Source organism: Phocoena sinus, chromosome 8 (assembly GCF_008692025.1).
Source record: "Phocoena sinus isolate mPhoSin1 chromosome 8, mPhoSin1.pri, whole genome shotgun sequence".
NCBI lineage: Eukaryota > Metazoa > Chordata > Mammalia > Artiodactyla > Phocoenidae > Phocoena > Phocoena sinus.
The window spans coordinates 10,149,261-10,177,132 of NC_045770.1; the positions used below are offsets into that span (position 1 = coordinate 10,149,261).

The following is a 27,872-nucleotide window of genomic DNA, read 5'->3' on the forward strand; positions in this document are numbered from 1 at the left end:
CAGTCAGTCCCCAGTGACACTAGGTAATTGAAATAAGAGACTTGATTTAATACGAACCCAGCTAGTTGAGTGGAAAAGGTACATTTATGGTAATGCTAAGCACAACTGAATGACAATCCATAGGCATTCCAAATTCCACTGACGGGAAAATGACCACAGCAGCCTAAAATGCAAGAAAAGTATCAACAATGATTTACCAAACTGACATCACTCCAGGAGATATTTTTTATTATTTTCATTTTTTGCAAAACTGTCTTTCAAATATAAGGTTACTTTAAAAGAATTCTTTGGTTAAAGTATAATTAAAATAAAAACTAGAGACTCCCCCAAGCCTTTCAATACGGGGTGAAAAATACCCCCCTTCTTTCAGCCATCAGATGGCCATTTAATCAGCCATTCAGATTCTATGAATCTAAATGTAATGGAAAACACTGTATTCTGAACTCCTTGCTGGGGTGAGGCAATAAGCTCCCAGCTACCATTGCAGTGATGGAGTGGGAGCCTGGGAAAATGAAACCCCCAGCTTGTGCATTAAAATGTGCCAATTATTCTAGTCCACAAAGGAATAGACGTGGCATTTTAAAATCACTGAAACCAAAGTCTATCTGTGAATAATACTGAGCCATTAGCGGGTTGATGTGGTACACTTGTGCAGGCAGCAGACTGTTTTGGACTTTCAATCCCAGATTAAATCCTTTAGTTAATTTTATCTCAGTTTATTTCAGATAACTTTCAACATTAAAAAAAAAAATTTCCTCTCTACAGGAAACCATTTGCTCCTTCCAATCTGGCATTTCCTTCCTTTCTCCCTTGCTTCCTTGCCCCCCTCCCTCCCTTCTGCCTTCCTGCTTTCTCCTAGCCCCCCAAAACATTTAACAAGCATCAGCCTCAGTTCAAAAGAAACCAGCCTGAACTTCGAGTCGTAATAGCAATAATGGATATGAAATCACGGAATACAGCTGTCTCTTCCTTTTATTACACATAGATTCAACACAATTTCCAAAGAATTTCTCAACTGGAGTCCAAGTTTCGTTTTTTAATTAGGTAAATGTGAAAAGAGAATTTCATGAGAATTCAGGCCATCTTGCTCAACAATCTGGATAAAGCAGAGGAATGAACTCTTTGACTCAAGGTTTTCCACCCTAAATTATCCAGAAGATTATTTCAGATCTTTGCCTCCCTTTGCTCACACAGATGATGGCCTAAGGCTTTGTCCATATTGGACTAAGGACACTGGACCGTAGCCCAGCTAAACCAATCTATCAGGTCATCAAAGGCTTAAGATCATGGAGAAGGAGAGAGGGATAACCTGTTCTGAACTTTGTTCTATACGAGTACAGACCCTGTCCAGGACACACTGCTACAATTTTCAAGGAAATCGAATATGAAATGTTCGAGCCTTATTCTGAGCATTGAAAGTCCATGAAAATTTGTGGAGAATCTAATAAACATTATAGAACTGATTACAGTGGATTCACCTAATTACAGATAAAAGAATGACTGGCAGCGACACTGCATTGGCCATGCTGGGACTTTTCTCTTAAAACCTTTAATATGAGTATTTCCCCCAGTTTAAGATGAAAACTTTTATATTAATCAATCATGTCAGCACAGAGTCATTTCTAGACCCAGAAGCTGGATCGGTGTTTGTGCAATGCTGGAAGAAATCAAGATTTCTTAAAATATAAAATTCATGACGTATTTCTCTAAGTGACTTAAAAAAACTCAACAATAATCCTCTTGCAGATCAACATACATAGCCAGCATCCTTTCACTTCCTCTTCTTTTCAAGGACTATCAAATTCTAGTTTCAAATAGGAGCACAGATCTATTTTTATATCCCATATGTTTTCTCCTTTGGGTTTTGAAGCTTGTTTAATGCTACAATATATACTGATTTGTTTTACATGAATGTTCTCTTTAAATGGCTGAGATTTCATTTTGCACATATATTCTACAGAGTGAACTATACCATGCCAGACCATCGCCTGCTGCCGTCAACAGTCAGCTAGTCACACAATTAACTAGACATGGATAACTGTTTTCGCTTGACTGTCATTTGTTTTTCTTTTAAATAAACTCCCTCCTAATTCAGGAAGCAAGTGTGACGAGATACCACAGGATGTGGCTCTCCCAACTTTCCTTAAGTAGCCCTACCTACCTCTTTTAAATTACCATAGCAAAACAAACAAACAAAAACGACAGCACCAGCAGCAGTGCAGTCGTGACTGTCATCATTTAAGTTAGTTCCCTGACTTCATAATACATCTCTGGATGTAACTGATGCATTTGTGGGTGTTCTGTTATGGTTGACATGTACTGTAAGCGTACAATGACCTGACCCTTGGTATGGTTTGTAACGACGTCCATATTGCACAAGAATGAGCTTCTTGCTGACTCAAAGGATGTATTTCACGTACATCTGAAAATGTCAACATCCTTAACCAGCTAACATGGTCTAGACTCTCGGGGCGAAGACGAGAGAATCACGGTGATTCAGAAGTCCTGTGGCTCGTTAAGCTGTGACGCGAGTAACTCCTTTGATATATCTGGCAAGTTCGTTGCTTCCCTGCTCCTACAGTCGAATACTTCACACGTTTATCTTATCTTCCTCCTGAGTATCCAAAAAGTGCTTTTGGAGAGTAAAAATGCTGTCTCCCCATTTCACAGATAGATAGAAGCAAGGGGGTAGGACAGTAGCACAAAGCTGTAGTCAGCTTTTCTCTAGAGAAAATGTGATGTGGTGGTACCAGGGTGAAGGTTAGAGTCCTCCGGCAGATGGCCTGAGCCAGCAGCACTAGTGTGTGTGTGGGTCATACTGAGGGTAGAAACTGATGGGAAACCGCATGTTTTCTAATCACCTTAAAAGAATTCTGCAGCTTGGTTTTAACTGGAACATGGAGTTAAAAAGAAAAGAAAAGCCCATCACTGGACTGGCAGCTTGGTGTCCCTCCAGCTGGATTCTCCTGCATCCTTCCTCAGAGTGGGCTGGCAGCTCTCTTTGGGAGGACCCAGGCTCCTTAGCACAGGTGGAAGGGAGGAAACATCCTCTGCTGTAGCAGGTGCCCCTGTATAGGAAGACAATTCTTGAAAGCCTTGTTAGCGAGGCAAGAGTCCAGGGAGAATGAATTTTTTTCCCCTGAATCAAGTCTTTCTCTCCTTGACATGGTCTCATCCTAAGAACATTAAAGCCTGAAAGGAAATATGCTAAATTATTCTGAGCTGTCCACTTAGGATGTGGTGTAGACTTTCCCACTGTAACTAAGTACATAAAAAGACACTTCTCCCAAAGCCTTCCTCAAGTCAAGTCTTTTCTTCTTGTTCGCTCGTGCGGTTATTCTTGCAGCAGGGTCTCTCTCCAGTTGAAGCCCCCAGTTGGTCCATGGGTAAGAGGGAGGATTGGTGGGTCTGTCAGCTGCCAGATTCCAGTTTCTCCTAATTCTTCACAGGAACAAAACCCCAAGTAGGGGATCTGAGGTAAGATAGTAAAGAAAGGGAAAATAGAAAACAGGTTGAGTGCTTTAACTTTTACCTAGACGAGGGAAAACTCAAAGGAATGAATCAGGGCTTTGTAGGCAAGCATCCCCTCCAAAATATTGAAAATGAAATGGATAGAACTGATAAATTAGAAGGAAGAGTATTTACAACGCAAGAGGATTCTTCGGAAGGATTCATTAAATGGTGAGCGCTTCTAGTGCAATTATTTATACATGGTTTCTATATAGCACGGGAGGAAAAAAAGGAACTCATGTATAAAGCTAAGGTGGTAGGAGTTCATTCCTAATTGCAAGTCAAGCTGAAAACGCAGCTCAAACATTTCTGAAATTATACTTGGACAATGGGAAAGATGAACCAAGTTTTAAGAATTTGTTTTATCCTGCTTTTTCTTTCATTTTTTGGCATGTGTATCTAACACATTCAGAGCTGAAGCTGTGTGCCCTTCCTAACTTCAGTAGGCATGGCATTTCAAAACGTATTTGTGTGTGTGTCCAGAGTTGCATTTGTGAACAAGACAAAAATCTCTGCCCTCAAGCAGCTTACAGACTAATGGGAAGGACAGACACGTAAGTAAGTTTTTAAAAAAGTGAGAAAAGAATTGCCGTCGAGTTTGAACCAGGTTCTCTGGGGATAGTTACGGGAAGCATATAACTCAGCCTGGAGGGAAGTGTATGTGGGAGGGTGGCTGAAGGGAAAACCTCTTCCACAGGCATGAGAAGGAAGAATCCAGATGTGTTGGTCAGCCTGGTGGGTTTTCTGTCTCGCTGCCTTGTTCCTGGGTTTGCCTTTCAGCCCCATCATTTTGAATCACTGGTTCCTTTGGCCTATCCGCCAGGACCTCTCTTCCAGCTGAGCTGTCAGATGCTGTGTTTTGGCCCACAAACCTCCCCCGTATCCGTTCCATGGTCCCACAGGGAAACCCAGACAATGTGCTCATGGTTCTTAGCTACTTCTTAAGTTTTAGCTCTTAGAAGCTAGAAGTAGCTCAAACACATCTTTTTCTCTTACCCAAGGCCTGGTAAAGCGCCTTAAACAGAGCCCCATTCAATACATCTTGGTTGAATAAACCAATAAATGTACCTTCCCAGCTCCAAAGAACTTCGCTATCAGCCAGCACTGAACCATTCTGAAGCTCCGAGGCCCCACAGGCCCCTGAAGTGCAAGCAGGAATTACCTTTCGGACCATTTGTACAAAGTCCTTGGAGTTCTGAGGTGACAGGCCCTGAAGTTGGCAGGTACACGCTTCAAGGGAAGATGCGTGGGCCACAATCAGGATGTTATTTCCTGGGGGCAAAAAAGCAAGGACTGAAAAGACTGTTTCTATAAAGACATATGTAAGCCTTGTAATAAGTACTGAAGCCAAGTGTTCCAGGGAGAGGCAAACATTTTCGAGAAGGAGACAATTCGGCCAAAAGCAAGATTTTGAAAATGCTTTGTACTGTTAAGGCAGCCTAATGTCATTAAAAACAAAAAACAAACAAACAAAAACAACAGAAAAACCCAACAACAAACCTACTTTCAATCTTAAAGTAATTAGATTCACAGGAGGTAACAAATACATATTTTACATATTAGATATACGTGTGTATATTTTATATATACTATATACACATATTATATAATATGTATATACATATACACATATACATACATATATATACAACATGTATCTTGCAATATATACTATACACACACACACTAGGTAGGTCCCATGCACCCTTCACACAGCCTCTCTGATGGTAACGTCTTGCCTAAGGTATACTATCAAAACTAGGAAGTGAACACTGGTATCCTCCACATAGCCTATTCAGATTTCACCAGCTTTAGCCAAGTCTATCACATGTGGAGCTTTTGGGAACCATCACCTCAATCAAGGTACAAAACTGTTCTATGTCTACAGGGCTCTCTGCTATCACTTCTAATATATTATAGTTTTTGATGTTGCCATTGTAGAGCTGTGAGCACTTGAGACTTTCTGGTTGATAGAACATGCTGAGTTTCTTTGCAGTGGGGATGGGTGGTACCACAGGGGTGGTCATGAAGTGAGTGGCTTACAAGTGATAACTGAAAGGCGGGAACCATCCACAATACTGTTGACCAGGGCTACCCACTGTTAACTTTCTGGTGTATGTAAATCCAGCCTTTGCTCTATGAAGATAAATATTTTAACTTTTAGTGGGGGATGGGAATGTGCAGACTCTCTTGTAACCTGCCCTTTTTACTACAAATATTACAGTCCTACACATCATTAAATATTTGAGTTCAATGATTATAAAATTCAGTGGCAGACTTGAGTCGTATAGCACACTGCTCTCGGTTGGTGGTAGTAGTGACGGTAGGTGTATTTGTGTCGGTGTGTTTGTGTGTAGGTGTCCATGCTCCTGGATCCAATTATAGGCAAAACAGTGTTATGGTAAAGAATTTCTGGAAACTGTAATAGGGAACCTCCTTCAGAGAGTGGAAGATAAATAGCTGAAATGCAGAATTCTGTAATTTCATAGAGTAACTAAGTCTGATGTATTTCCACGGAATATCTACCATTTGAGGTACTCAAGAGAATAGTACAAATTTAACATGAAAGTATCTATTAAGAGAGTCTGGAAATATTTTTCTTTCCTACTAATTAAGCAAGTTTGTCAAAGCACGTTGAACCATCTTGAATAGCCAATTAACCATGGTGGAAAAATGATCACAGATTTAACTATGGAGTCCAAAATAATACCTACCTTTACTTTTACATTCACTTATTATTTCCTTTGTTACTTGGAAACTTCTACTGATATAGGTGTCATAGGATTCTGAAACCACTAATTTGCCGACTGGAATGTGAGGTCTGCAATAGAAAAATGAACAAAGGCATCGAAAACATTTTGATCCCAAGACAAAGCAATTGACATTACTCTAAGTTTTAGTTCAAGACCTTTCTAAAGTTCCCATATTTCTGTTTATCCATTTCCCTAGAAAGGATGGAGGCACAGGGAAGGGTATTTCAACTATGTAGAAGTGGGGTCCTAATATGCAGAATGTACAGAAATAAAGGCCATGTGTGCATGGTGTCAAAGTGACCGGCTGAAAAGAAACATTCAGTTCAGGCTTCCCTTGCAGGATATCTCATAGCAGTTTGACTAATTTTACTGACAGTCAGTCCCAGGTCACATAAATAAGAGGAAGCCAAGCAGAGGTTAGATCTCTTCATCTATTTAAATCACCAGAGATTTCCCAAGCCTCTAGTAGGCTTGCACATGATAAGCAGTAAGGGTAAGTTTTACTTAATCTTTTCCCAGTTTTATTGGGATTTCACTGATGTATAACATGGTGTAAGTTTAAGGGTATATACAATGTATTGATACATTTATACATTGCAAAATGATGACCACCATAGTCTTAGCTAACACCTCCATTATGTCACATTTTCTTTTTGGTGGTGAGAACATTGAAGCTTTACTCTCTCAGCAACTTTCAAGAATATAACACAGTATTGTTAACTATAATCACGATGCTGTACATTAGATCCCCAGAATGTATTCAGCTTTTAACTGTAGGTTTGTAGCCCTTTGACTAGTCTCTCCCTATTTCCCCCTCCCCACGGTCCCATGGGTGTCCATGCTACTCTACTGTCTGTTTCTCTGAGCTTGGCTTTTTTAGATTCCACATATAAGTGATATTATGTGGAGATATCTCTCTGAGATCTTGTTTTCATTTCCTTTGGATATACCCCAGAAGTGGGATTGCTGGATCATACGGTAGTTCTATTTTTAATTTTTTGTGGACCCTCCATAGTGTTTCCGTAGTGGTTGTACCAGTTTACATTCCCACCAACAGTGCACAAGGATCCCTTTTCTCAATAGAACTACCACATGACCCAGCAATCCCACTACTGGGCCTATACCCTGAGAAAACCATAATTCAGAAGGAGACATGTGGGCTTCCCTGGTGGTGCAGTGGTTAAGAATCCACCTGCCAATGCAGGGGACACGGGTTCGAGCCCTGGTCCAGGAAGATCCCACATGCCACGGAGCAACTAAGCCCATGCGCCACAACTACTGAGCCTGCATGCTGCAACTACTGAGCCCGCATCTTGCAACTACTGAAGCCTGTATGCCTAGAGCCCGTGCTCTGCAACAAGCCACCGCAATGAGAAGCACGTGCACCGTAACCAAGGGTAGCCCCGTTCGCCGCAACTAGAAAAAGCCTGCGCGCAGCAACGAAGACCCAACACAGCCAAGAATAAGAAAATAAATTTTAAAAAAGATCCTGCTGTGACTTACGTCAAAGAGTGTTCTGCCTATGTTCTTCTCTAAGAGTTTTATAGTGTCCGGCCTTACATTTAGGTCTTTGATCCGTTTTGAGTTTATTTTTGTGCACAACTGACTTCTGTATGTTGATTTTATATCCTGCAACTTTGCTGAATTTGTTGATTAGTTCTGACAGTTCTAGGATTTTCTGAGTCTTTAGGACTTCCTATATGTAAGATCACGTCATCTGCAAACACAGAGAGTTTCACTTCTTCTCTTCCAATTTGGATGCCTTTTATTTATTTATCTTGCCTAATTGCTCTGGCTAGAACTTCCAGAACTATGTTGAATAGCAGTGGTGAGAGTGGCCATGCTTGTCTTGTTCCTGATCTGAGGAAAAGCTTTCAGCCTTTCACCATTGAGTATGATGTTAGCTGTGGGCTTGCCACAAATTGCCTTTATTATGTTTAGATATGTTCCTTCTATACCCAATCTGTTGAACAATTTTTATCATGAAGAGGATGGTGTATATTGTCAAATGCTTTTTCTGCATCTACTCAGATGATCATATAATTTTTATCATCTTTTTTTCTACTAATGTGGTGTATCACATTTATTGAGTTCTGTATGTTGCACCATCCTTGCAACCCAGGGATGAATCCCACTTGATCATGGTGTATCACCCTCTTGATGTGCTGTTGAATTTGGTTTGCTAATATCTGTTGAGAATATTGGCCTGTAGTTCCCTTTTCTTGTAGTATTCTTATCCGGCTTTGGTATCAGGGTAATGCTGGTCTCATAAAATGAAATGGGGAGTTGTAAGGATAGGTTTTTAAAGGAGATATTAGGTCCATTGGACTTGTGAGCTAACAACGCTTCACCAGCCTTTCCTTTTCTTTCTTAGTTTGAACACAGACCACATACCTGGCAGTTGGAGAAGTCCAGGGAACATAAAGATGAAGAAAACCCTCTCTGTGTGTGGTTGGGGTGAGTAAGCTAATGATGTAAATGACAATTATGACACGATGTACAAACGCATATAAGACGATGGTCAAAGCAGGGCCCTCCGATCCTGGTGACCCTGAATGTCTTCAATCCCAGTCACTCCTGTCTCCCACCTTCCTTTGCTATTTAGTTTTCTGGTCTATGAGGTGTTTACCTTGTTTCCGAGTACAACTGTGTCATATTTTCTTATTTTGTCTTTCACTGTTGGTATTTAGTGCATGGAGGCGCTAGCGAGTTCTCAAAGTGAATTCTCACGGCATTTGCATCAGAATACATCGCTGCTGCTGCTAAGATCTACTGAGAGGTTCCCGTGTGTCAGGCTCTGCGCAAAGCGCTCTACTTGCGTTCTTTGAACATAGCCCACCTGGCAACCCTTTTGCAAATTCTGAGTTTATGGATGACAAAACTAGGGCTTAGAAAGGCCTACGGCTGACTTGCCTTTGCTTACATCATTAGCGACTCTTAGAGCCCGGATTTGAACCTGTGTCTGAGATTAATACCTATCAAGTTATCCTTCACCCTGGATGGCTTCTGATAGTGCCCTCCTCAAAGCTGCCCTCCTGTGCACTTGGGTTTACTGTCTGGAGAGGAAGGATGCTCTTCCATCTGAAGGTAACTTGCCTTCATCTAAATAACATTCTCTCTGCAAGCATACTATTTCTCCTAGAAAACCACCTTCTGAATCTTACAAAACCCTGGGTGACAGGGAGAAACATGAATTCCCCACTCGTTAGGGATGTGCCTCCTTGTTCTGGAGCAAACCCTTTCTTCCCATCCCTACTTCTCATCCAGTTCCATTACCATTTACATCACCTGGTTTCCCAGGACCCCTCCCCCAACACACACACAGACACACTGTGACAAAAGGCCTCTTTGGTTCAGGGAGTCACGGCAGGGGTGAAACCACGCTATAATGTACAAGATTTGCGGAAGTGGAGAGTTGGTAGACGCCAGAATCCAGTTCCTCCTCATCAGTTCTTGCCTTGAAGTGGAACCTATGAATGGCTTCCATGTTTGAACGAGCCCTGAAGGGGATGGGACAGTCAAAGCTTTCTCACTCTTGTCGGCAGCATCCCGCTTCTGACAGGACCCCTGTACTATTCTGGGACTCAGGTGGGCCTCCAACCACCAGCTAGACCTGGCACCCAGAGCTCTGGGTACACAGGTAGTACCCTTGGGATAGTATTCTCCCGTGTATACGCTCCTCTCCCCAGCCTACTTTGGTCCAGACTATAGAGCAGGCTTCTGCCCCGAGTCCCACACCGAAGTTTGATTTGTTGTCCCTCTAATACTCCAGATCCATGGCTCCCCATCCCCTTTTCCCTGCCTGCCCCAGTCAGGGTCCTGTTCCGAAGCCTCACGCAGCTGGTGTGTATTTTGTTTTTTCTGTCTGTCTTGCTCCTTCCTGCCTAGCTCCCCTGGGGCTGCTTTCTACACCCAGCCCCCAGGATGGGTCTTGCTGCCCGTGGCTGACACTTGGATATTGGTCACCAGCCTAAATCCACCTTCCAGCCGCTCCTCCCTCCTGTTCAAGGCGACAGGGAGGGATCTATGAGCAGTGCTTGCTTGGCTTATAATACCCTGCCTGTCGGTTCTTGCCCCTCTGCACATCACCACGTTTCTTCAGTCAATCATTTGGGCACCACTACCTGCTTCAGAAGCCCTGCTCACTTGACAGAATGAATTTCAGAGTGAGTCTGACTCTAGGGGCTGTGCCTCTCACATGCTTGACGGGTGAATTTCACGACTGATTTATAGAATTAGAGGCTTAATCTCACCACCACCCCAAGCCCCAACACAAAGCGGTTGAACACAACTTTGATTTTTTGTAGAGGAAAAGGAAATCTGGAATATGAACCGTGTCCTGACCCCCAGGTTCCTGGCGTTCATCCTTCTGTTCGTACTACTGGTGGGGTATGTGTCTGTGTGCGCATTGAAGGGCTCAGGTAGAACGATTCTGGGGACCTTTGTAAATAGCTTGGGAAGAATTGCAGGATGCACTTAAAGGGGGATCCGAAGGCTAGCTGGCCTGGGTGGGGCTGGGTGGTAGGTGAGGAAAGTCATTTTACCATCGTTGGCAGTAACTTGTTCTCTCTCCAGGGCAGAGGGATGATGGCTGTTGGCATGGGGACAATCATTTATTGCTGCTTCCCAAGCAACAGAAAAACAGTGGCCATCGAGTAGATAGATAGGACAAAATGTGAATTATTTCAGTAGAGGATCTGACTGATTTAATCTTATTTTTGAGGAATGCTCATCCCTTTAAGGCAAGAAGTAGCACACGTTAATTAATTAATGGGGTTATCTGAGGTCTTATTTGCAGAGCCAAAACTTAGTATGGAAGAAAAGCTATTCTCTCCTACCTTAGCCAGAAACTCACATTGGTTCATCTGAGGTTTGGGTAGGTATTTGAAATGAAAGGTCAAGGGATAGCACAAGGAAGAAAGTTTTGCTTATATTGGTCACTCGTTCCAAACTCTGTTTTAAGACATGCATTTAGTTCCCCACCGTGATGGTTGTGATATCTGTCCTTCTTCAAAGACGTTTTACGAATGTCTGGGTGGATTTTTTTTTTTTTTTTTTTTAACGCTCAACCTAAAACTTCACTGACAAGATAATCAGATGTATTTTAAACACTTAACAGGAACAACTAACAAAAATATTTAAACCAAATACAGGGGTTAGAGAGAAAAATATCATTGCTTACTAAAAATATTTAAAATAAATATTGCTGTAAAGAACACAAAAAGCATTCTTTTTTATCACGTCAGTAAGAAGCCCGAGTGGATTTTTGATGGTTAATGTAAGTATGTTACAATCTACAAACACTTCTTTCTAATAACAGTCTAATGGAAAAAGCAAAGGACTACTGTAAAGCAGATTACACAGTGTTTGGCACACAGAAAATGATCAATCAAGGTTAGTTATTATTATTGTCAGATATGTCCACTACGTGTATAACTTTTGGCAGCCCACAGAACTCTCTCATAGATGAAAGTGGCTTTGCCTCCATCCTGGGGTTATAGCAATAATGAATGAAGATAATTAAAAATGCTTGGAAAAATCGAAAGCGACAATCCAAGGCAAGACACCGTCATTTCCCTTATTTCCCAACAGGCTTCTGAACTGCTTTATCATTAGCTGGTGTGTGCTCCTGGCATGCGAAGTGGTTTTATTATTCACTGAAATCAATGTAGTAAAGTCAGAAAGCCCTAGTGCATGTGACGGGAGACATACTCCACACCAATGCCCAATACAAGGGAATGCTGGCTTTCTCCAGTTTTTTTTTTTTTTTTTTTTTTTAATCATAGCGTGACTTCCAGCAATATGGACAACTGGCTGTGGGCTACATCTGGTCCTTCATCTCCTTAATTAGCCTGGCCTGGTGGAGAAGAGTACTTCCACATTGGCCTCAGGAAACAGCGCTTTCAGAGGGTTACCTGTAGGTTGTATCAACACTCAGGTTGGCTACAGCTAACTCTGATGGAGGTATCCACGCAGGTAGTGTGTTCCCAGCAACCCATTTTGTCCACTCAAATAAACCAGGCTCTACGCGGATCTTCAAGTGATTTTCTTGTTGTAAACCTTAGAGGGAAAATAAAATGAAGATGAAGGGAGTATTACTATGTTCTCAGTGGAAAAGTAAATTAGAGGCCAAATTGTTACAAAAATGCTCATAAACCTTCTATTCTCTTTCCTAGCAGATGCTATATGTAGCTTAAGGAAGTAAAATATGCAGGTTTGGACAAGAGTTTTTAATTTTTGTGTTATAAGCACGTGAGTTTATTCTGGCCCCATCACCAGGATGTATGCTGGCTTTAAATGCTATCTGATTAAAGAAAAAGTCATTATCCATATAATATATTACAGTTCTGTGGCTACTATAATTCCTCTTTCTAAAGTAAGTTCCAAAATGTTCTTACCAAGAAACTTCAGAAATTCTTAGCGTCCACTATTTTACAAGAGCTTACGTTATATTTGCGTATCATAGAGATTGTTCATTTTCTCTACTAGAAAATCCAGTGTTGAATATTTACCAATGCCAGTGCACAAGTCCTGTGTTTTGTGATTGTGTAATTGTCCTCAGAGTGGGAACTGTCCCTGTTTAACTCTTTGTATTGCATTTAGCCCAGTTTTTCCTTGCAAATGTGATAGATAATGCGTTTGAATAATAGACGCATTCTGGCTTACTTAAGGTTAATGAACAGAAGTCTCAAACGCAGTGTAATTTCCTTGTTGACTCAGCTTTTTCTGGCTTGTTTGTTTGGCATAAGTAAACAGTCAACCCTGTTCCTTCTAGTTTTCCTTCCAGTGAAATGAGAATGGAGATTCCTGTAACACAAGCTTCCACGGATTTTAGGGTAAAAGCTGAATATCTTTATAACAATGGTACGTTTGAACTCATTCCAAGTAACTAAAGAAACAAGGGTGATTAAGATTTACAGACACCTAGGAGCACCGTTCCCTGCTGTAAAGAGGCAAACAGAGCAGAGTGGGAGGAAACAAAGAAAAAAACAAGACAAAAAAGGATCACGCTCTGTAGGCTCTAAATTACTGCCAGAGAACAATATTTTACAAGCCTCTAATTCATCGAAGAGAGCTTTACATTTTCAAGAAAAACATGATGTGTATATTCTCTTGATCTCACTTCTGCTGCCAGAGTATGATTTGGGGACTTTTGCAAAGTCATCTTCCAAAAGAAAGAATCATTGCTAAACATTTCAAATTCAAAGCTTTCAACTGGCTAATGTCCCCTGAGTAGGATAATTTGTGTCAGGTTGCCTGGAGACGGAGGGATGGGCTAGCTGACCTTTATCCAGTCTCACCTTTCAAGATGTTGTACGCGGTCTGGACACAGCGCAGGGACGGGGAGCAGTAGACATGGTCAATGATGGTGTTACTCTCTAATAAGGCTTCACCTGCGAAGGAAACCAGAGAAGAATCCATCCGATGATTTACGAAGCCTCAACTTGACTCTCAGTGTTGGAGAGGGTGCCAGACAGACCCTGCAAACCTCTCTTTCCAGGTGGGCGCTCACATAGCGCCAGCAGTTTCAATCTCATTTTCAACAACTCTCCTGACCAGTGTTTCTGTGAAAGACCAAGGGATACACCCTTCTTGTCTATTTTCTTTCTGTCTCTCTGGTCCTAACAAGCAGTAAAATGCCCGTTTTTCTCTCATGGATAAAGTCTAAATGCCTTAACGGGGCGGTCAAAGTCTTCCATGAACTTGTCTGTCTCCATCCCGCCAGCCTTGTCTCCCGCCCTGGTCACAGCTGATGCTCTAGAAACAAGACGGCTTGTTTTTTCTGCACTGTGGACGCTGCTTCTCATGTCTATGACTTGATGTTGATCCTCCCACTGAGATGCTGTCCCACCTTCCTACTAACTTCTACCCTATTCTCCTCTTATGTCTTCTTTTGTGCTCCCATGATACTTTGTACCTAGTTCTATTCTTGAGTAACGAGAATACTCTATATTATTTATCCACTTACAAGCTTCGCCGAGGGTGGGGACTCACGCTTAGGTCCCCAGTACCTAGCATGGTGCCTTGCACAAGGTAAGTGATCAACTGACGTGTGTTAAATGATTGAACAGCACAGGCTGCTGCTGGCTCTGTGTGGCAGGTATGGACCTAGACCTGCAAAGAACTGAGCATCTTGGAGACTGGTTGGCCTCTATATTTTCAGCCACTCCTGGGTTGCCTTCTCATCCTTGCGCTAGAAGCTGACCTGTCGGCCGCACCAAGCCTGACCTTGCCCCATCACTGGACCATCTGCCCCTTGATAGCGATCACACCTTGTTCACTTTGGCAAACCAACCCAGTGCCCTGGACCTAATGGTTACATAATAAATCCCTTTTGAATTGACGAAATATAGTACTTGTAGGAAAACCCTAGGCAGCATTCTGGCATACCCACTGGAGCCAGTCTTTGGAAGAAGTAGCCAGGAAAGGCTGTGTGATCACTCCAGGACACTTACCCACGAGTCTGGCCTGCATACATCCGAAAACAGTGATTGGAGCATCTTTCTCGTAATCTCGGAAACCGCCACTCCGCTGAGGTAAGCTATGAGGCATGTTCAGGTTAGTGCGTACGTAGCGACCTGGAAAGAGAAGTCAGGCCAAGGCGACATGAGCTTCCTATCTCCTTAGGGCTTCCACTGCTGGTCCTGCCAGCCCCTCCACTTCCATTCCTTTTTGGCCACAGAGACTGAACTGAGCTCTCTAGAAAATATTGAAGCTGACCTCCTCCTTTAGTACTGTGTCCTGGGATCCACGCTTCCATTCCGCTGACGAAAGTGACAAGAGATAGTTTTTAAGGGAAAGTAACAACCAGACACTCTAAAGCAGGTAGGATTCTCTGAGGTGCAAGCCTCCCTATCTTAAACATGCCACCCAAATGAAAATGGAACCAAAATGAGCCAGGGTGACTTACTAGAGGGAGGTCTGGTCATGGAATCAAGACACCTGTCTCTGCCTCTGACTTTGCCATGTGGCTGTGGGGCAAGACATCTGCCTTTTTTGGTCCATGGTGTCCCAGTTTATAGAATGGGGGTAAGAACACTTCTCTCTCCCCTAACACTCCAGACAATCCGGAAGGACTTACAATGTAACAGATGACAGGCATTTCATAAATGACTCCATCTAGATAAAAGTAGCTTGACTCTGCCCCCTAGAGGCCGTGATAGGTATGCCAATGCTGAACAGGCCCACCAATTACTGACCTTTGGCGTCGAAGCACTGGGATAGCCAGTACTTCCCAAAAACAACATCCATCCTCTCACCGTGCCGACACACAAAGAGGCATCTCTTCTGAGGGCCAGGCTGGCCGCTGATCCTCAGAGGCTGCAGAGAAAGAAAGGCTGTAAGTGGGGACACACACATAGACACGTCTCAGAGCTAGCTGGGTGTCAGGTGAGCTGCGCTCTAGAACAAGTTTCACTGATGTTCAAGTGGGATAAGCCCCTTAACTGCCTCGGATTTAGGTTGGCCTGTCTGTAAGATGGGGGTGGTAAGCCTCATGTACTGACCTCGCAAGTTATTTCGAGGCTCAGATGAGATGCACTGCAGGTGCTTTGCAAAATAAGAAGGGCTATGAAAATGGCTTTATTGTTACTGCTGCTGCTGTTGGTAGGATTCGTATCTGGCCAATACTGAGACACGAAGACCACCTGAGTTACAGCTCACAGGCAAAACTAGCCAGGATGGAGAGACGGCCATGTAGCGGGACAGCTTCTTCCCCTAACGAGACGCTCCACCAACTTCTTCAGGGAGCGAGGACTTTTATTACCACAAATACATCTGCCGCATCTCCACCGTGTGGTGGTCCGAAGGCTACTCCGGCCAGGAGGTCCCGCTCTGCCCATTCTAATCGCAGGTTAGGCCCTGTGGTCTCGCTGCACGCAAGACGGTGTTCCCAGAAGTGGTTCGGGGAGGGTAGTTGCTACCTCTGGGTGATGAAATCGGCAAGTCTAGTCAAAGGCTTGTCCAAACGGCTCTGGTTTGTGTAACTACTGCGTGGATCCTTACAGATGTTTCTACGTTCCTTCTTTCTGATGGAGTCAGCTGTTCCCAGCTTCCTCAGGGCTGCCAGCTCCTACTGGCTTCACATTTGCCAATACAGTACATACACTTTACAAACTCCTCCATTCTGTACCCTTTCTGGCATATATCGGACATACACTGAGCGTTCACTATGTGCCAGGAACTGTGCTAAGAACCGTATCCTTATCTCCTTTAATCTTCACAATGACCTGTAAAATAGATTAGATACAGCTGACCCTTGAACAACTTGGGTTTGAACCATGCAGGTCCAACTAATACACAGATTTTTCCCCAAAAGTAAACACTACAAGAAAATCTGCCGTGTGTTGGACCTGAGGATGCAGACCCGTGGATATGTAGGAAGCAAACCGGGTAGACGGAAGGCCAGTTGTAAGTTGCAAGTGGATGTTCCACTGTACGGAGCATGGAGGGTCGGCATTCCTAACCCCCGCGTTGTTCAAGGCTCAACCGCGTTACTACTTTACAGATAACATACCGTCCTCTCTGCAGAGCAGCCTTCCTTACCAGCCTAGACCCAGATGCTGGCAGTCATTGTCAGCACCACCCATCTGACTCTTCCAAAGCCTTAAATTTTTATATATCTTTTAGGCTCTTGTGCCCTGAGAGATAGGTAACCCTTTGGGGGCAGCAAGGGCAAGGTCTCATCCTTAGTAAAAAGGTGCTCATGAATCCTTGAGCAGAGATGAGGAGGCGGCCCTGACAGTCAACCTTACCTGGGTGGGCTGGCAGATGACGGTCAGGGGCGTCGCATCCCCCAGGCCCTGGTCCTCATACTGCCGCCTCTCCAGGATGCCATCCCCAAATGAGAGCGCATTGGAAGGTGACGTATTTAAGATCGAGTAAGAACTGCAGAGGGAAGACAAGGAAGACGTTAACTGCTTTGGCCAGAAGTCATCAGCACTTCACCCCCGGGCTCAACGGGACTGTGGGAATGAGTAGGAAACACTCCCTGGGGTGGTGCAATGGCTGGGAAAGCTGAGCAGGGGGCATCCCATGCCTGCAGAGGAACATCTTTTTAAAAAATTGCTTATTGAAGTATAATTAACTAACAATATCGTATTAGTTTCAAGTGTACGACAGAGCGATTTGATCTTTTTATAAGGAACATCCTGTTTTACACTGAAGTCTTGCAGTTAATAAATTAGTGGTAGATGGATTTCTGGACTTGGAACAGATGCGCTCATCCCTGTGGGCGGGGACGGGGCCTGTGATTCTGTGCTTATTAGGATGCCACAGGCGTGGCTGGCACCCAAAGCATGCTGCAGAATAATGAGCTATCAATTTCATACCATTGTCTCCAGCTCTTTTTCTGGCTCCAAGAAATAAACAATTCCTGTCGCCTTTAATCTTTTCCATGGTGATTTCCATCCGAACTGACAAATAAGAGGGAGGATTTTGACCGTCTCTACCACTTGGCCTGTGGCTCCTAATGGTCAAGGAAACCTCTGCCCATTACCCCCGACTCTACCTCCTTCAGTGTCCAAACCCCTCCCCCATCTCAATCATACCTCCAACAAGATGATTAAATACAGCATTTTTCCAGAGGAGACCATTCTCACCAGATGTGTAGAGCTTTGAGCCAAGAGCTCTCATTTCTGGATGTAACACTGTAACTACAGAAGCCCCAAAAGAGGTCTTGCTGAAAGACAGGCAGCAAATCACGCTGTGTTTAAATTATTTTGATTAGTAAGGCCTCCAAAAAGCTTTATCTAATAAACACTGCAATTCAAATATGGTTGTTAGGCAAATCCAACAGACATCACTGGGCAGCGTCAAGGGAGAGCATTTAAATTTTAGATTTCTTGCTTCTTTACAAATAGGGTAAAGTTCCATATGTATAAAAGAGCACTGAATCTAAAATAGCCATTAGCTTTATGGTTATGTTTTTAGTTTTTAATATTTTGGGGTTATTTCTAAGGAAATCTTGTGCCATTCACACAGTCTGCCAGTCTGGTTGTTTTCCTTTATTTTAAACTGAGACCCTCCCAAACATCACACAGTTAAAGAAAATTCAGTTTCACTGTGATTCATCAAAGCTTCAGTGCCTGAGATGTCTGGATATATGGAGTCATCCTGACATCTTACTTGTACATGTTCCCTAATTTCTTTACTTTATTACAGCTGTGAAGACACTGCTAGAATCCCTTCTCTCTCTCTCCTTCAGCTCAGCCGGCAGCGAGACTGCCAGCCTCCTTCTCTTCTCAACTGTCACTGTCATCAAAGCCCCCGACTCACTGAGGCAGTTTGGGGCTGTCAGTTCCAGTAAGACAATAGTCACGTTGAGTGCAGAGTAGGGAGAAAGCTGCACCTGACGCCCGGAACATCTTCTCAAGCATCGGAGAGACACTGGCACCTCCCTAGGACACATCAGGGCTGTGTGTCGGCCGAGAAGGACCGGCCAGCCTACCCCAATTTAGAAGACATGGTGGGTCTTTCACCAACTGATACATATCTGGAAGTACTCAGAACCCGGCAGGGTGCTCTAATAAGGGTGGTAGGAAAATATTTCCTTAGGAGGGACTCGGAAAACTGAGGACAGGGGAGGAAGAGTTGTGAAGGGCTGCTGACCCCAAGTCCCTACTTGTTGGTTGCTTGAATCCCCTCTGCAACTTCCCATCAAGTCGGCCGCGTCATGCTTGAGGACCCCGTGGCTCTCCCTCCCCCAGGCTACCTGTCGTTAGGGGCGAAACAAGGCTGTCTTACAGCAGCTGGGCTCTGCCTCGCTGAGTCATTTCCACTTCTGGGGTTAATTAGGAAAGTGCAGTTCTTCTATAGGATCGCTTTTGTGGAAGAGACATTTGATTTGACAAGCATGTAAGAGAGGACTAGAAAAGACAAGTTAGAAAAATAAAATAACCATAAAGCTAATGGCGCTTGTAGATTCAGTGCTGTTTTATACACGGCCCTGATCCACATAAAGCTAAGTTCTTTACAGCAGTGTTCACACACGCCTCTACGGGAAAGGCAATTATTATCTCCATTTCATAGATTAGCAAACTGAGGCTCAGAGACGTCATGTTAGTTGGCCAAGGTCACACAGCTGGTGAGTGGGAGAGTCAGGATTTGAATCTAAGACTACTGGAGTAAAAACTCAAATTCTTAATTACAGTGTCCTAACAAACACCTAGTATACTAGTATTTCCCCCACTCTCAGCCGGGTTGGCTGTGGCAGCTGACACTGAAATTTCAGACATGGTTCCCAGGGAAGTAACATCACTAGTAATCTCTCAAAATAAAGGGAGATGACACACAGACCTCCCTGGGATCCATGGACTGAGGTCACTGAGGATCCCCCCCCCCCACCATTTCAGCTGAGCTCTAACTTGGGCAAGAGTGGGTTTAGATGCAGAGATCTGAACCGGGTCAGCAGAACTTCTCCCACATACTCTTCCCACAGGGAGCCCTACTTTTAAGAATGTGATCTGGGAGCTGTATATCATCAAATAATCTTTTGATTCTCCGTTTCTTCACATATATTATGGTTTTGGTTTTTGTTTTTGTTTTTTACAGGGATAAAGCGGTGACTTTGGAAACCCAACTTAGAAACATTTCTGAAAAAGCAAAGGTCTGGGGGGACTTTCCTGGTGGTCCAGTGGCTAAGACACCGTGCTCCCAATGCAGGGGGGCCCGGGTTCAATCCCCAGTCAGGGAGCTAGATCCCACGTGTCATAACTAAGACCTGGCACAGCCAAATAAATACATAAATACTAAAAAAAAAAAAAAAAAAAAGTAAAGGTCTCGGGAGCACGAGGCAGCTTTGACCTTCCAATTTGTGCCCCCAAATGCTGGATGTTCCTTGGGTGGGGATGGGGAAGGAGGAGGAAGGGTTGCTGGGGAGGCGGTTATTAAGGAAGAAGATACTCCTTCCCAGCCCTGGGTTTGTGGTTTATCGGCTTGCCGCTAACCAGGGTAGGGGACCGTCTTTTCTTTTCCTCCAGGCAAAACACTCACTGAAATTGCCTGTCTCTGTTATTACTGTCATAAAAGAGAAGCAGTGTTACACACCATGCAGCTGGTGCTCAGAGCTTCCGGCTCTCAGCCACGTTGGCACATGGCAAGAACAAGAGGGAGGAAAAACAAACCAGCACGCACACCCTGGCCAGATGCCCAAGCGCACCAGGGAAGGGGCTGGCTTTGAACTCCTCCGATTAAGAAACATAAAAGAGGAACAAAAGGCACCTCTCTCTCGGGACAAAGCTGGTCCTGCAGCACAGGTCACTCTCAACGTGGGACCAGGTTGGTTTGGGGGCAAAGCAGGAGTGAGGGATGGGTGGAACGCTATCACTCTCCAGAAAACCTGGGTGGGGGAGGGACCGCTTGCCTTTCTAAGGCTCTGGCGGTTGCCCATTGCCACAGTAATGGTCTCTGTCATCTAGGCATTCACATGCCAAGTCTCAGGACTTGCTCGGGGTCACCTCACGGTGAGGGGCGGTTCGGTTTCCTGACCCTTGCAAATCCTTTCACTACTGGTCTGGCTGGCATAGTGGGAATCTGTCTTGCTTCTCTGGGGAGTCAGACCCCTCTGTGCAACAACCCAAGAAAGAGTGGACAGAAGCCCCAAAGCCATAAAGACTCAGTGCTGGGATGACCCACACTGAGGCCAGAAGAGATGGTCCCCCAAGCAGCCTCTGTTTAGTCTCCAGTCAGGAACTCAGACAGATGTTACATCCAATGGGGGCAGGCAGAGCAAAGCAGGGCAAGCCATCTCCCATTTTTCTCATGCCCCAGATCAGCCCTTCCCTGAAAGTCTGGAACCAATAGGGCTTTCTTCCCCCTCGGACTTCATTTACTGGCACTGCTGCCCTGCCCGTCCAGGATCGAGTCCGTTTCCCTGCCACCTCCTCAAACTCCGCAATGTTCTTTGAAAAGCAGCAGACAGAGAACTTAGCATCTGCTCACCCATGAAATATCCAGGTGCTGCACTCGTCAGCCTTGGTGATGTAGTTCTCAGGCAGGAGTCCGGAGCAGCCTGTGGTTAGGGACGTGCCGTAGATCCAGCCCTCACTGGTGCTGGTCTGCTCCATGGGCGACATGAAGATGAAGTCCCCAGGGACCAGCTCCAGCTCATCGTCGTTCTGCGGGGTGTAGGGGTAGATCACCTGTAACGTCTGAAAAAGGAGGAGAGGGATGCATGAGGCCCACATCTGACCCATTCTTCTGAGCGCCTCCAGGGCCGGTCTGTGTGCTCTGCTCTAACAGGGCACACGTCCAAAAGCTGACATTGACAGGTGCCCCTGGGGTCTGCAGGCTCTGAGGAGATCTGGATTCAGATCAGAAGGCGTTTCTTCTCTTTTCAGGGTACTGTGAGTATGTGCTGGTGCTCCCGGCTGTCTCCAGACTTTCCTTCAGGCATGTCTTTGCTTCAAAAGATACAGTTTTTAGAAATTCATCTGAAAACCTGTAGGCTCTCCAGTAAACTTCTATACAAACAGGGTTGGACCTAGTTTTCTCTGCTCCGTCTGCCGGGGTAGGTGCCATAATAGACCCTGGAAATGCAACTCATGGGAAAGGGAGTCTTCCATGCAGATGTCACCGATGCCCAGATGGAGACTCCCCTAGGAAGGCTTTGGAAATGAAGTGTTCTCCCTTCCATGTAACTCAGTGGCTTAAACAAGACATGGTCCCTGCCTTCAAGAAGCTTTCTTTAGGGCTTCCCCGGTGGTGCAGTGGTTAAGAATCCTCCTGCCAATGCAGGGGGCACGGGTTCGAGCCCTGGTCCAGGAAGATCCCACATGCCCCGGAGCAACTAAGCCCGTGCACCACAGCTACTGAGCCCACGTGCCACAACTACTGAAGCCTGTGCGCCTAGAGCCCATGTTCTGCAAGAGAAGCCACTGCAATGAGAAGCCCGCACACTGCAACGAAGACCCAACGCAGCCAAAAGTAAAATAAATAAAATAATTTTTTAAAAAAAGCTTTCTTTAAACCTCCATTTTTAACAAAGGCCTGGAAAGAAAAATATCTTTCGCAGCCATCAGTGTGTCGTGTCTGTAACCAGCTTTTGTCAGTGAACAGATGGAGACCACGTGTTCCTTCTTTGGGCTCAGAAAAAGCCCCCTGGGCCAACCTCAGGCTATGCCACTTGGCTGATTTATTCCACTTTTTGCCTCCTTTTCTGGTATATAGAAACATCACAGGCATAGGCATGAAGATACTTTGGAAAACATTTCTTTTACTCCGTTTTTGTTAACAGCAGGAGACCTCAAGAGTAAGGAAAATATTTTCTGTGTTTCACAAGGGCTAAGAGGGGCTGTTCTATCAGCTTTTCCTTTGATCTTGAAGCTACCAGTGGCAGGCAAAATATTCTGGTGCCCACGTACCGGTTTTTAATTTTGGCCTCTGTTTTCTCATCTGTCAAATGATCCCCGGACTATAAAAGTTAAATGAGACAACCTAAGAAAACTCCTGAGGCCTCTGGTACACAGAAGGAGCATAATTATTTCTACTGACCCATGATGGCTGGCTTTCTAAGGGTTACCCTTCCGTCTAGCTGATGCTGACCCCTGAATCCTGTGTTGGGTAGGCTTGTGAGCTCGTCAGCTCACTGGGGTCAAGGTGGTACATCAGAGCATGTCAAGAAAGAATTTCTTTCTGGAAGTTGCTAATGAGAAGAGCCAGTAAAAATATGGTTTTCCCCCCAGAGAACGAACACGATAACGCACAGAACTCGACTACCTGCTCCACTGGAATTCTGATGTCCCCTTCGGCTCTAGATCTTCTTGCATCCCATTGCCTTCCCACTCCCCTGCTACATACTCACTCAAACCATGTTTCCACACTAACCAGGAAGGGTTTGTTTTGCTGGGTTGTTAAAAGAGGTTAAAGAAAAAAAAATCTTAAATCTATAGGCTAGGTATGTGTAGAGACACCAAAAGGAACATTCCTTTTCCTGGAACAGGGTGGAGAGAGGCACCAAGTCATGGGGAACAAGTCTAAACTCAACTCAGGTTCCTTAGACACCCAAGTGCAGCATGGTCCTGGCTAATGATGCCTTTGACTCGGCAGAAGTGTCTTTTCTTTGAGAACCTCAAAAATGACCTGGGAGAAGAACTCATTCCTCCTTTCACTTGGGGGTGCTGGGGTAAGTGTTCTAGCTCTAGGCGATCTCCAGGGAGATCGAGGCACAGAGAGGAGCAGAGGGGACATCGTGTCCCGGGCAGAGGGTAATCGGACAATAAGGAACTTTGATTTATCGAATAATCAATAAAAAAAACCATCAAGGTATTGCGGCAAATCTCAAATTACAACCGGTGCCCAGGTCCCCGTAGCCCTTCCCCACTTACCAAAAGCGTGTGCAAAAGTCAGCCCAAGTTTGGGGGATCTCAGCTCACGTGCCTAGTTTTGTCCTATGTGATACTCTTTTATGCTTAGCATCTACTTGTAAGCACTCTTGAGTCTGTCTCAAGTATGTTTTCCCTCCCTTCCTACTTGGGGACTAAGCTCAGAGTTTGCTGACTGACATCTTGGGAAGGGCAGGTACAGCCCCAGGTGATGACAGGAACTGACCCAAGGGCAGGTACAGCCCCAGGTGATGACAGGAACTGACCCTCTTTGCCTCTGAAGCCCTTTTTACTCTCAGTAACAATAACAGCTGTGGCGATTTTGTCGCTGTCGCTGTGCCCACTGTGCTGGCTCTTACGGTAGGACCTTTCCGTATGTCCTCTAGTTCAGGCGACAGTCCAGCAAAATATCGCCGGCATTCTGCACACGAGAGAACTAAGGACTGGATTATTTTCTAGAAGTTGCAAAAGCGAATCTAACCACCGCTAAAGGGAGGGAGCCAGGATTTGAAGCCGTGTCTGCCCAACTCCAGAATTCATGCTTTTTCTGTAACTCTGTCCTTCCTCTAGATTTCTAGTGCTTGACACATAAAACTGGCATGGCACACTGGGATCGCTAACGTGGAAGAGATGGTGTGAAGTACAAACAAGCATTTGCAAGCCCACATCAAGTGAGCATCTGAACAGAAGAGGGGTGAGACCCCAGAGGGTTCCAAAGCATCACTTGCTGAGTGTCCTTGCCTAAACCACTGGCCTCCTCCGGACATCTGTCACCTCACTGGACCAGTTAATCAATCCTGCCTCCTGGGCACAGGAGGAGGAGGAAGGTAAGTAGAGGTTTACATATGCAGGAGAGCACAGCTAAAGCCAAATGACCTCGGACGGAGAACTTTATCAGGAGGAACGGTAATAAATGAGCTTTTACAAATAAGAGATAAAAAGAGGCCATGTTATTTTTAGAAAATAATTCATGTGGGCGCTAGCTGCCTCTTTCCCTCCGTGCCAGTGGAGCAGAATGTGGGTCAGGCAGAAAAGCAATTACCCTCTGAGTTAACTGGAGGGCAGTGTTGATTAGAAGATATTCCTCGGAAAATTCCATCGCCACCTTCCTTCTCTTAGAAAGGTGACTTCTCACCGTCCACTGGCATGCCACCCTTGACTTTTTTTTCTCTGCCCTCGGAAGGAATCCAACCAGCCACACCTCTCTTGTTCTATTTAGGGCTCACGCTAAGCAAGTCCAGGAGATTTCAGAATTCTGAAGTAAGATTAAGCCCAGTCTCCTTGCCGTGTCTTTACAGAAACTTGCATCAAATGACTTGGAAGGAGGACATGACATTCCCATCAGCAGAGCCAGACAAATCTGCACGTCCCTGACACTCTCGGGCCCCGCACACAGTCCTGGACCTTTGTCGTGGGTTGGCTCTTCCAAACACTTCCAAAACAACGATGAGGTCCGCCTGGCCTAGACCCTGAATTTCTAACTCTTTTTCATATTTAAAAAAAAACATCTAAAACAGATGTTAAAAGGCTACGTAGGGCTTCCCTGGTGGCGCAGTGGTTGAGAGTCCGCCTGCCGATGCAGGGGACACGGGTTCGTGGCCCGGTCCGGGAGGATCCCACGTGCCGCGGAGAGGCTGGGCCCGTGAGCCATGGCCGCTGAGCCTGCGCGTCCAGAGCCTGTGCTCCGCAACGGGAGAGGCCACAGCAGTGAGAGGCCCGCGTACCGCAAAAAAAAAAAAAAAAAAAAAAAGGCTACGTAAACTAACAAAATATCAGTTCTTTTGCTGCTGAAAAACTAGGAAACAATTTATACGTATGTTCCGAAAATGCAGTTAAACTGGATGACAATTGTTGCAAACTCTGTGGTCTTTTTTTAGATGGGCTGCCCGTCTTCATTGGTCAGAACCCCTGGCTTCTGGCTTCAGTTCTGGTCCTAAATTGCTCTTTAGCTTTGGACCAGCCACTGAATCCCTATGTCTCAGCTTCTCCTTCAGGCAAAAAAGGACAATAAGACTCTTCAGAGATGGCATGTGCTTGTCCTGGAAAGCAATGTCAATTCCTTCAGAAGAAGGATGGCAGGACCACGCCAATCTTTCTGCCTGTCCTGGAATTCAGTTGTCCCTCTCAGGTCTCCCATGTGATACACACAAACTCTCACAATATTTGGTCTGTGCTTTCATTTCATATGGACCACATTTTAAAATTCCCTGGTGGTGCAGTGATTAAGAATCCGCCTGCCAATGCAGGGGACATGGGTTCGAGCCCTGCTCCAGGAAGATCCCACATGCTGCAGAGCAACTAAGCCTGTGCACCACAACTACTGAGCCTGTGCTCTACAGCCCGAAAGCCACAACTACTGAGCCCACACACCACAACTACTGAAGCCCGCGCGCTCTAGGGCCCACGTGCTGCAACTATTGAGCCCGTACTGCAACTACTGAAGCCTGCGTGCTGCAACGAGAAGCCACCGCAATGAGAAGCCCGCGCACCGCAACTAAGAGTAGACCCTGCTCGCCGCAACTAGAGAAAGTCCACGTGCAGCAACGAAGACCTAACAAAGCCAAAAATAAAAATAAATAAATAAAATAAAATTTTAGTATGTTCCATGGTAATTTGCATGCCACAGATACTCAGCAAATATCCGTTAGCTATGTGTTCAGGGTTTGTTTGGGGTCTTTTTTGTATTTAGGTGTTCTCCTCACCTAAGATCAGGATGGTGTCTTCTACCTGTTAATACTGTGAACTGATAGAATATTTAAAAATTTATCAACAATGCTTTTCTATCTATTCTCCCAGTTCATTTCTATATCATCCCAGTAAGGTTGGCAGGGCAGAGAGAACAATGGGGATATTACAGAGCTCAGCCACTTGGGACCCAGAGACAAGAGATGCAAGCTCAAAGCTCCCCAGTGAGCCGGCCAGTGCTTGGATGAAATTCCGGGCCAGATGACTCCTGGGCATTACTTCCCTTTGGTGTCCATCTCCCCATAGCAGCAAGTGCTACTGGCGCTGATGGCACCCCAGCACCCCTGGCAGAGTCAGGAGCCCCAGGGAGACATTACCTCGTGGTTAGCAAATCGGATATCCCGGGAGAATATGGTCGCCACCCAGTCGCACCCGAGTTTGACATCAATGTTCTGGGCGAGTTTCTCTAGGGTGGGCAGGTGGCTGGCTTGGAAGTGGTAAGCCAGGGTCACGTGCAGCTGCTTCTTATGAGGCTCCACGTGCACTTCTGGAAGAAGGAAGGAAAGAGGCAGCTGTTGCATCTCGATGGTGAAGACAAGGAAAAACACAGAACGGTGCCCTGATAAATCTGTTTCCCAAATAGCAGAGGACAGAGTCCCTCGGTCAGACAAAACCTGTTTCTCTCCTTCACAGCAGCGGAATAAGAGTGGGACGGGGGATAAAAACCCACAGTCCGAGAGAGAAAGAGCCACATGTCTGGCTTTTCTGGACCAGCTGAGAGACAATCATTTTGATCAGCGGCTGCTCACAACAAATCCAGATGCGTGTCATTGGCCCCACCATTCAGATGAGGAAACCGAGACCTAAAGGGATGAGCTAATTTATGTGGAAATAAGGAGCAAATTTTGTCATCATGGGACTCCCCAGGTTATCTTGCCTTTGTTTTGAAATCAAGCCTCTTAGCTTCTGGGTGGCTCTGATGGAGAAATGAGGGGAAAAGATGGACTATTTTCAAAGTTTAAAACAGGGTCTCTCAACATCATTTTGGACCAGATAATTCTTTGTTATGGGGGCTGTCCTGTGCATTACTGGGTGTTTAGCTGCAACCCTGGCCCCTACCCACTAGATGCCAGCAGCACCCCCCAAGCTGTAACAACCAAAACCGACTCCAGACCTTGCCAAATGACCTCTGGGGAGAGATGGAGCAAAAATCACTCCGATTGAAAACCACAGGTTTAAAGTAGGCAGACTGTTATTCTAAGACACCCTAAAAAGCAAACCAAAAGAAACCAGCCTACCTACACAAGGCAAGAGATTTTGTCTTTTGTCTATCTTTCAGTGAGGGATCCATCTACTGTCCAAGCTCAAACACCACAGAAGATGCAACTAGAGGGGACTTAGGGAATTCCAGAAATTAAGGGGCTTTTGCTCAAGCCGCACAGAGGTAGAAGAATTGTAGAAGCTGGGGCTGTGGTTTTGAGTACTTTTCTGTTATACCACATGCGTTTCTTTGGTGTAAGCCTCCCAAGGCGAGGGTTCTGTGTCCTGTTCATGGATTATAACCCCCCTACCCCCCAACCCGTGCTCAGCACCCCACGGGCTT

General features: G+C 45.1%; 1 protein-coding gene across 3 annotated transcripts in view; it reads right to left on the minus strand.

Annotated features, from left to right (window-relative positions):
* The window catches only part of UBASH3B (ubiquitin associated and SH3 domain containing B), a 148,167-nt gene that overhangs the window by 7,641 nt on the left and 112,654 nt on the right, over positions 1–27,872 (minus strand). For 2 of the 3 annotated variants that reach the window (XM_032641562.1, XM_032641563.1), the window contains exons 5-14: positions 26,647–26,816; positions 21,204–21,412; positions 17,018–17,150; positions 15,464–15,584; positions 14,720–14,842; positions 13,565–13,657; positions 12,179–12,323; positions 6,225–6,331; positions 4,673–4,782; positions 1–3,472 (exon numbers count right to left, since the gene is read on the minus strand). The exon at positions 1–3,472 is cut by the window's left edge and continues 1,191 nt beyond it. In XM_032641562.1, the coding sequence (XP_032497453.1) occupies positions 3,335–3,472; positions 4,673–4,782; positions 6,225–6,331; positions 12,179–12,323; positions 13,565–13,657; positions 14,720–14,842; positions 15,464–15,584; positions 17,018–17,150; positions 21,204–21,412; positions 26,647–26,816 (1,349 nt within the window). In that variant the 3' untranslated portion in view covers positions 1–3,334. The remainder of the gene's footprint in view (positions 3,473–4,672; positions 4,783–6,224; positions 6,332–12,178; positions 12,324–13,564; positions 13,658–14,719; positions 14,843–15,463; positions 15,585–17,017; positions 17,151–21,203; positions 21,413–26,646; positions 26,817–27,872) is intronic. The other variant, XR_004351193.1, reaches the window with a different exon arrangement.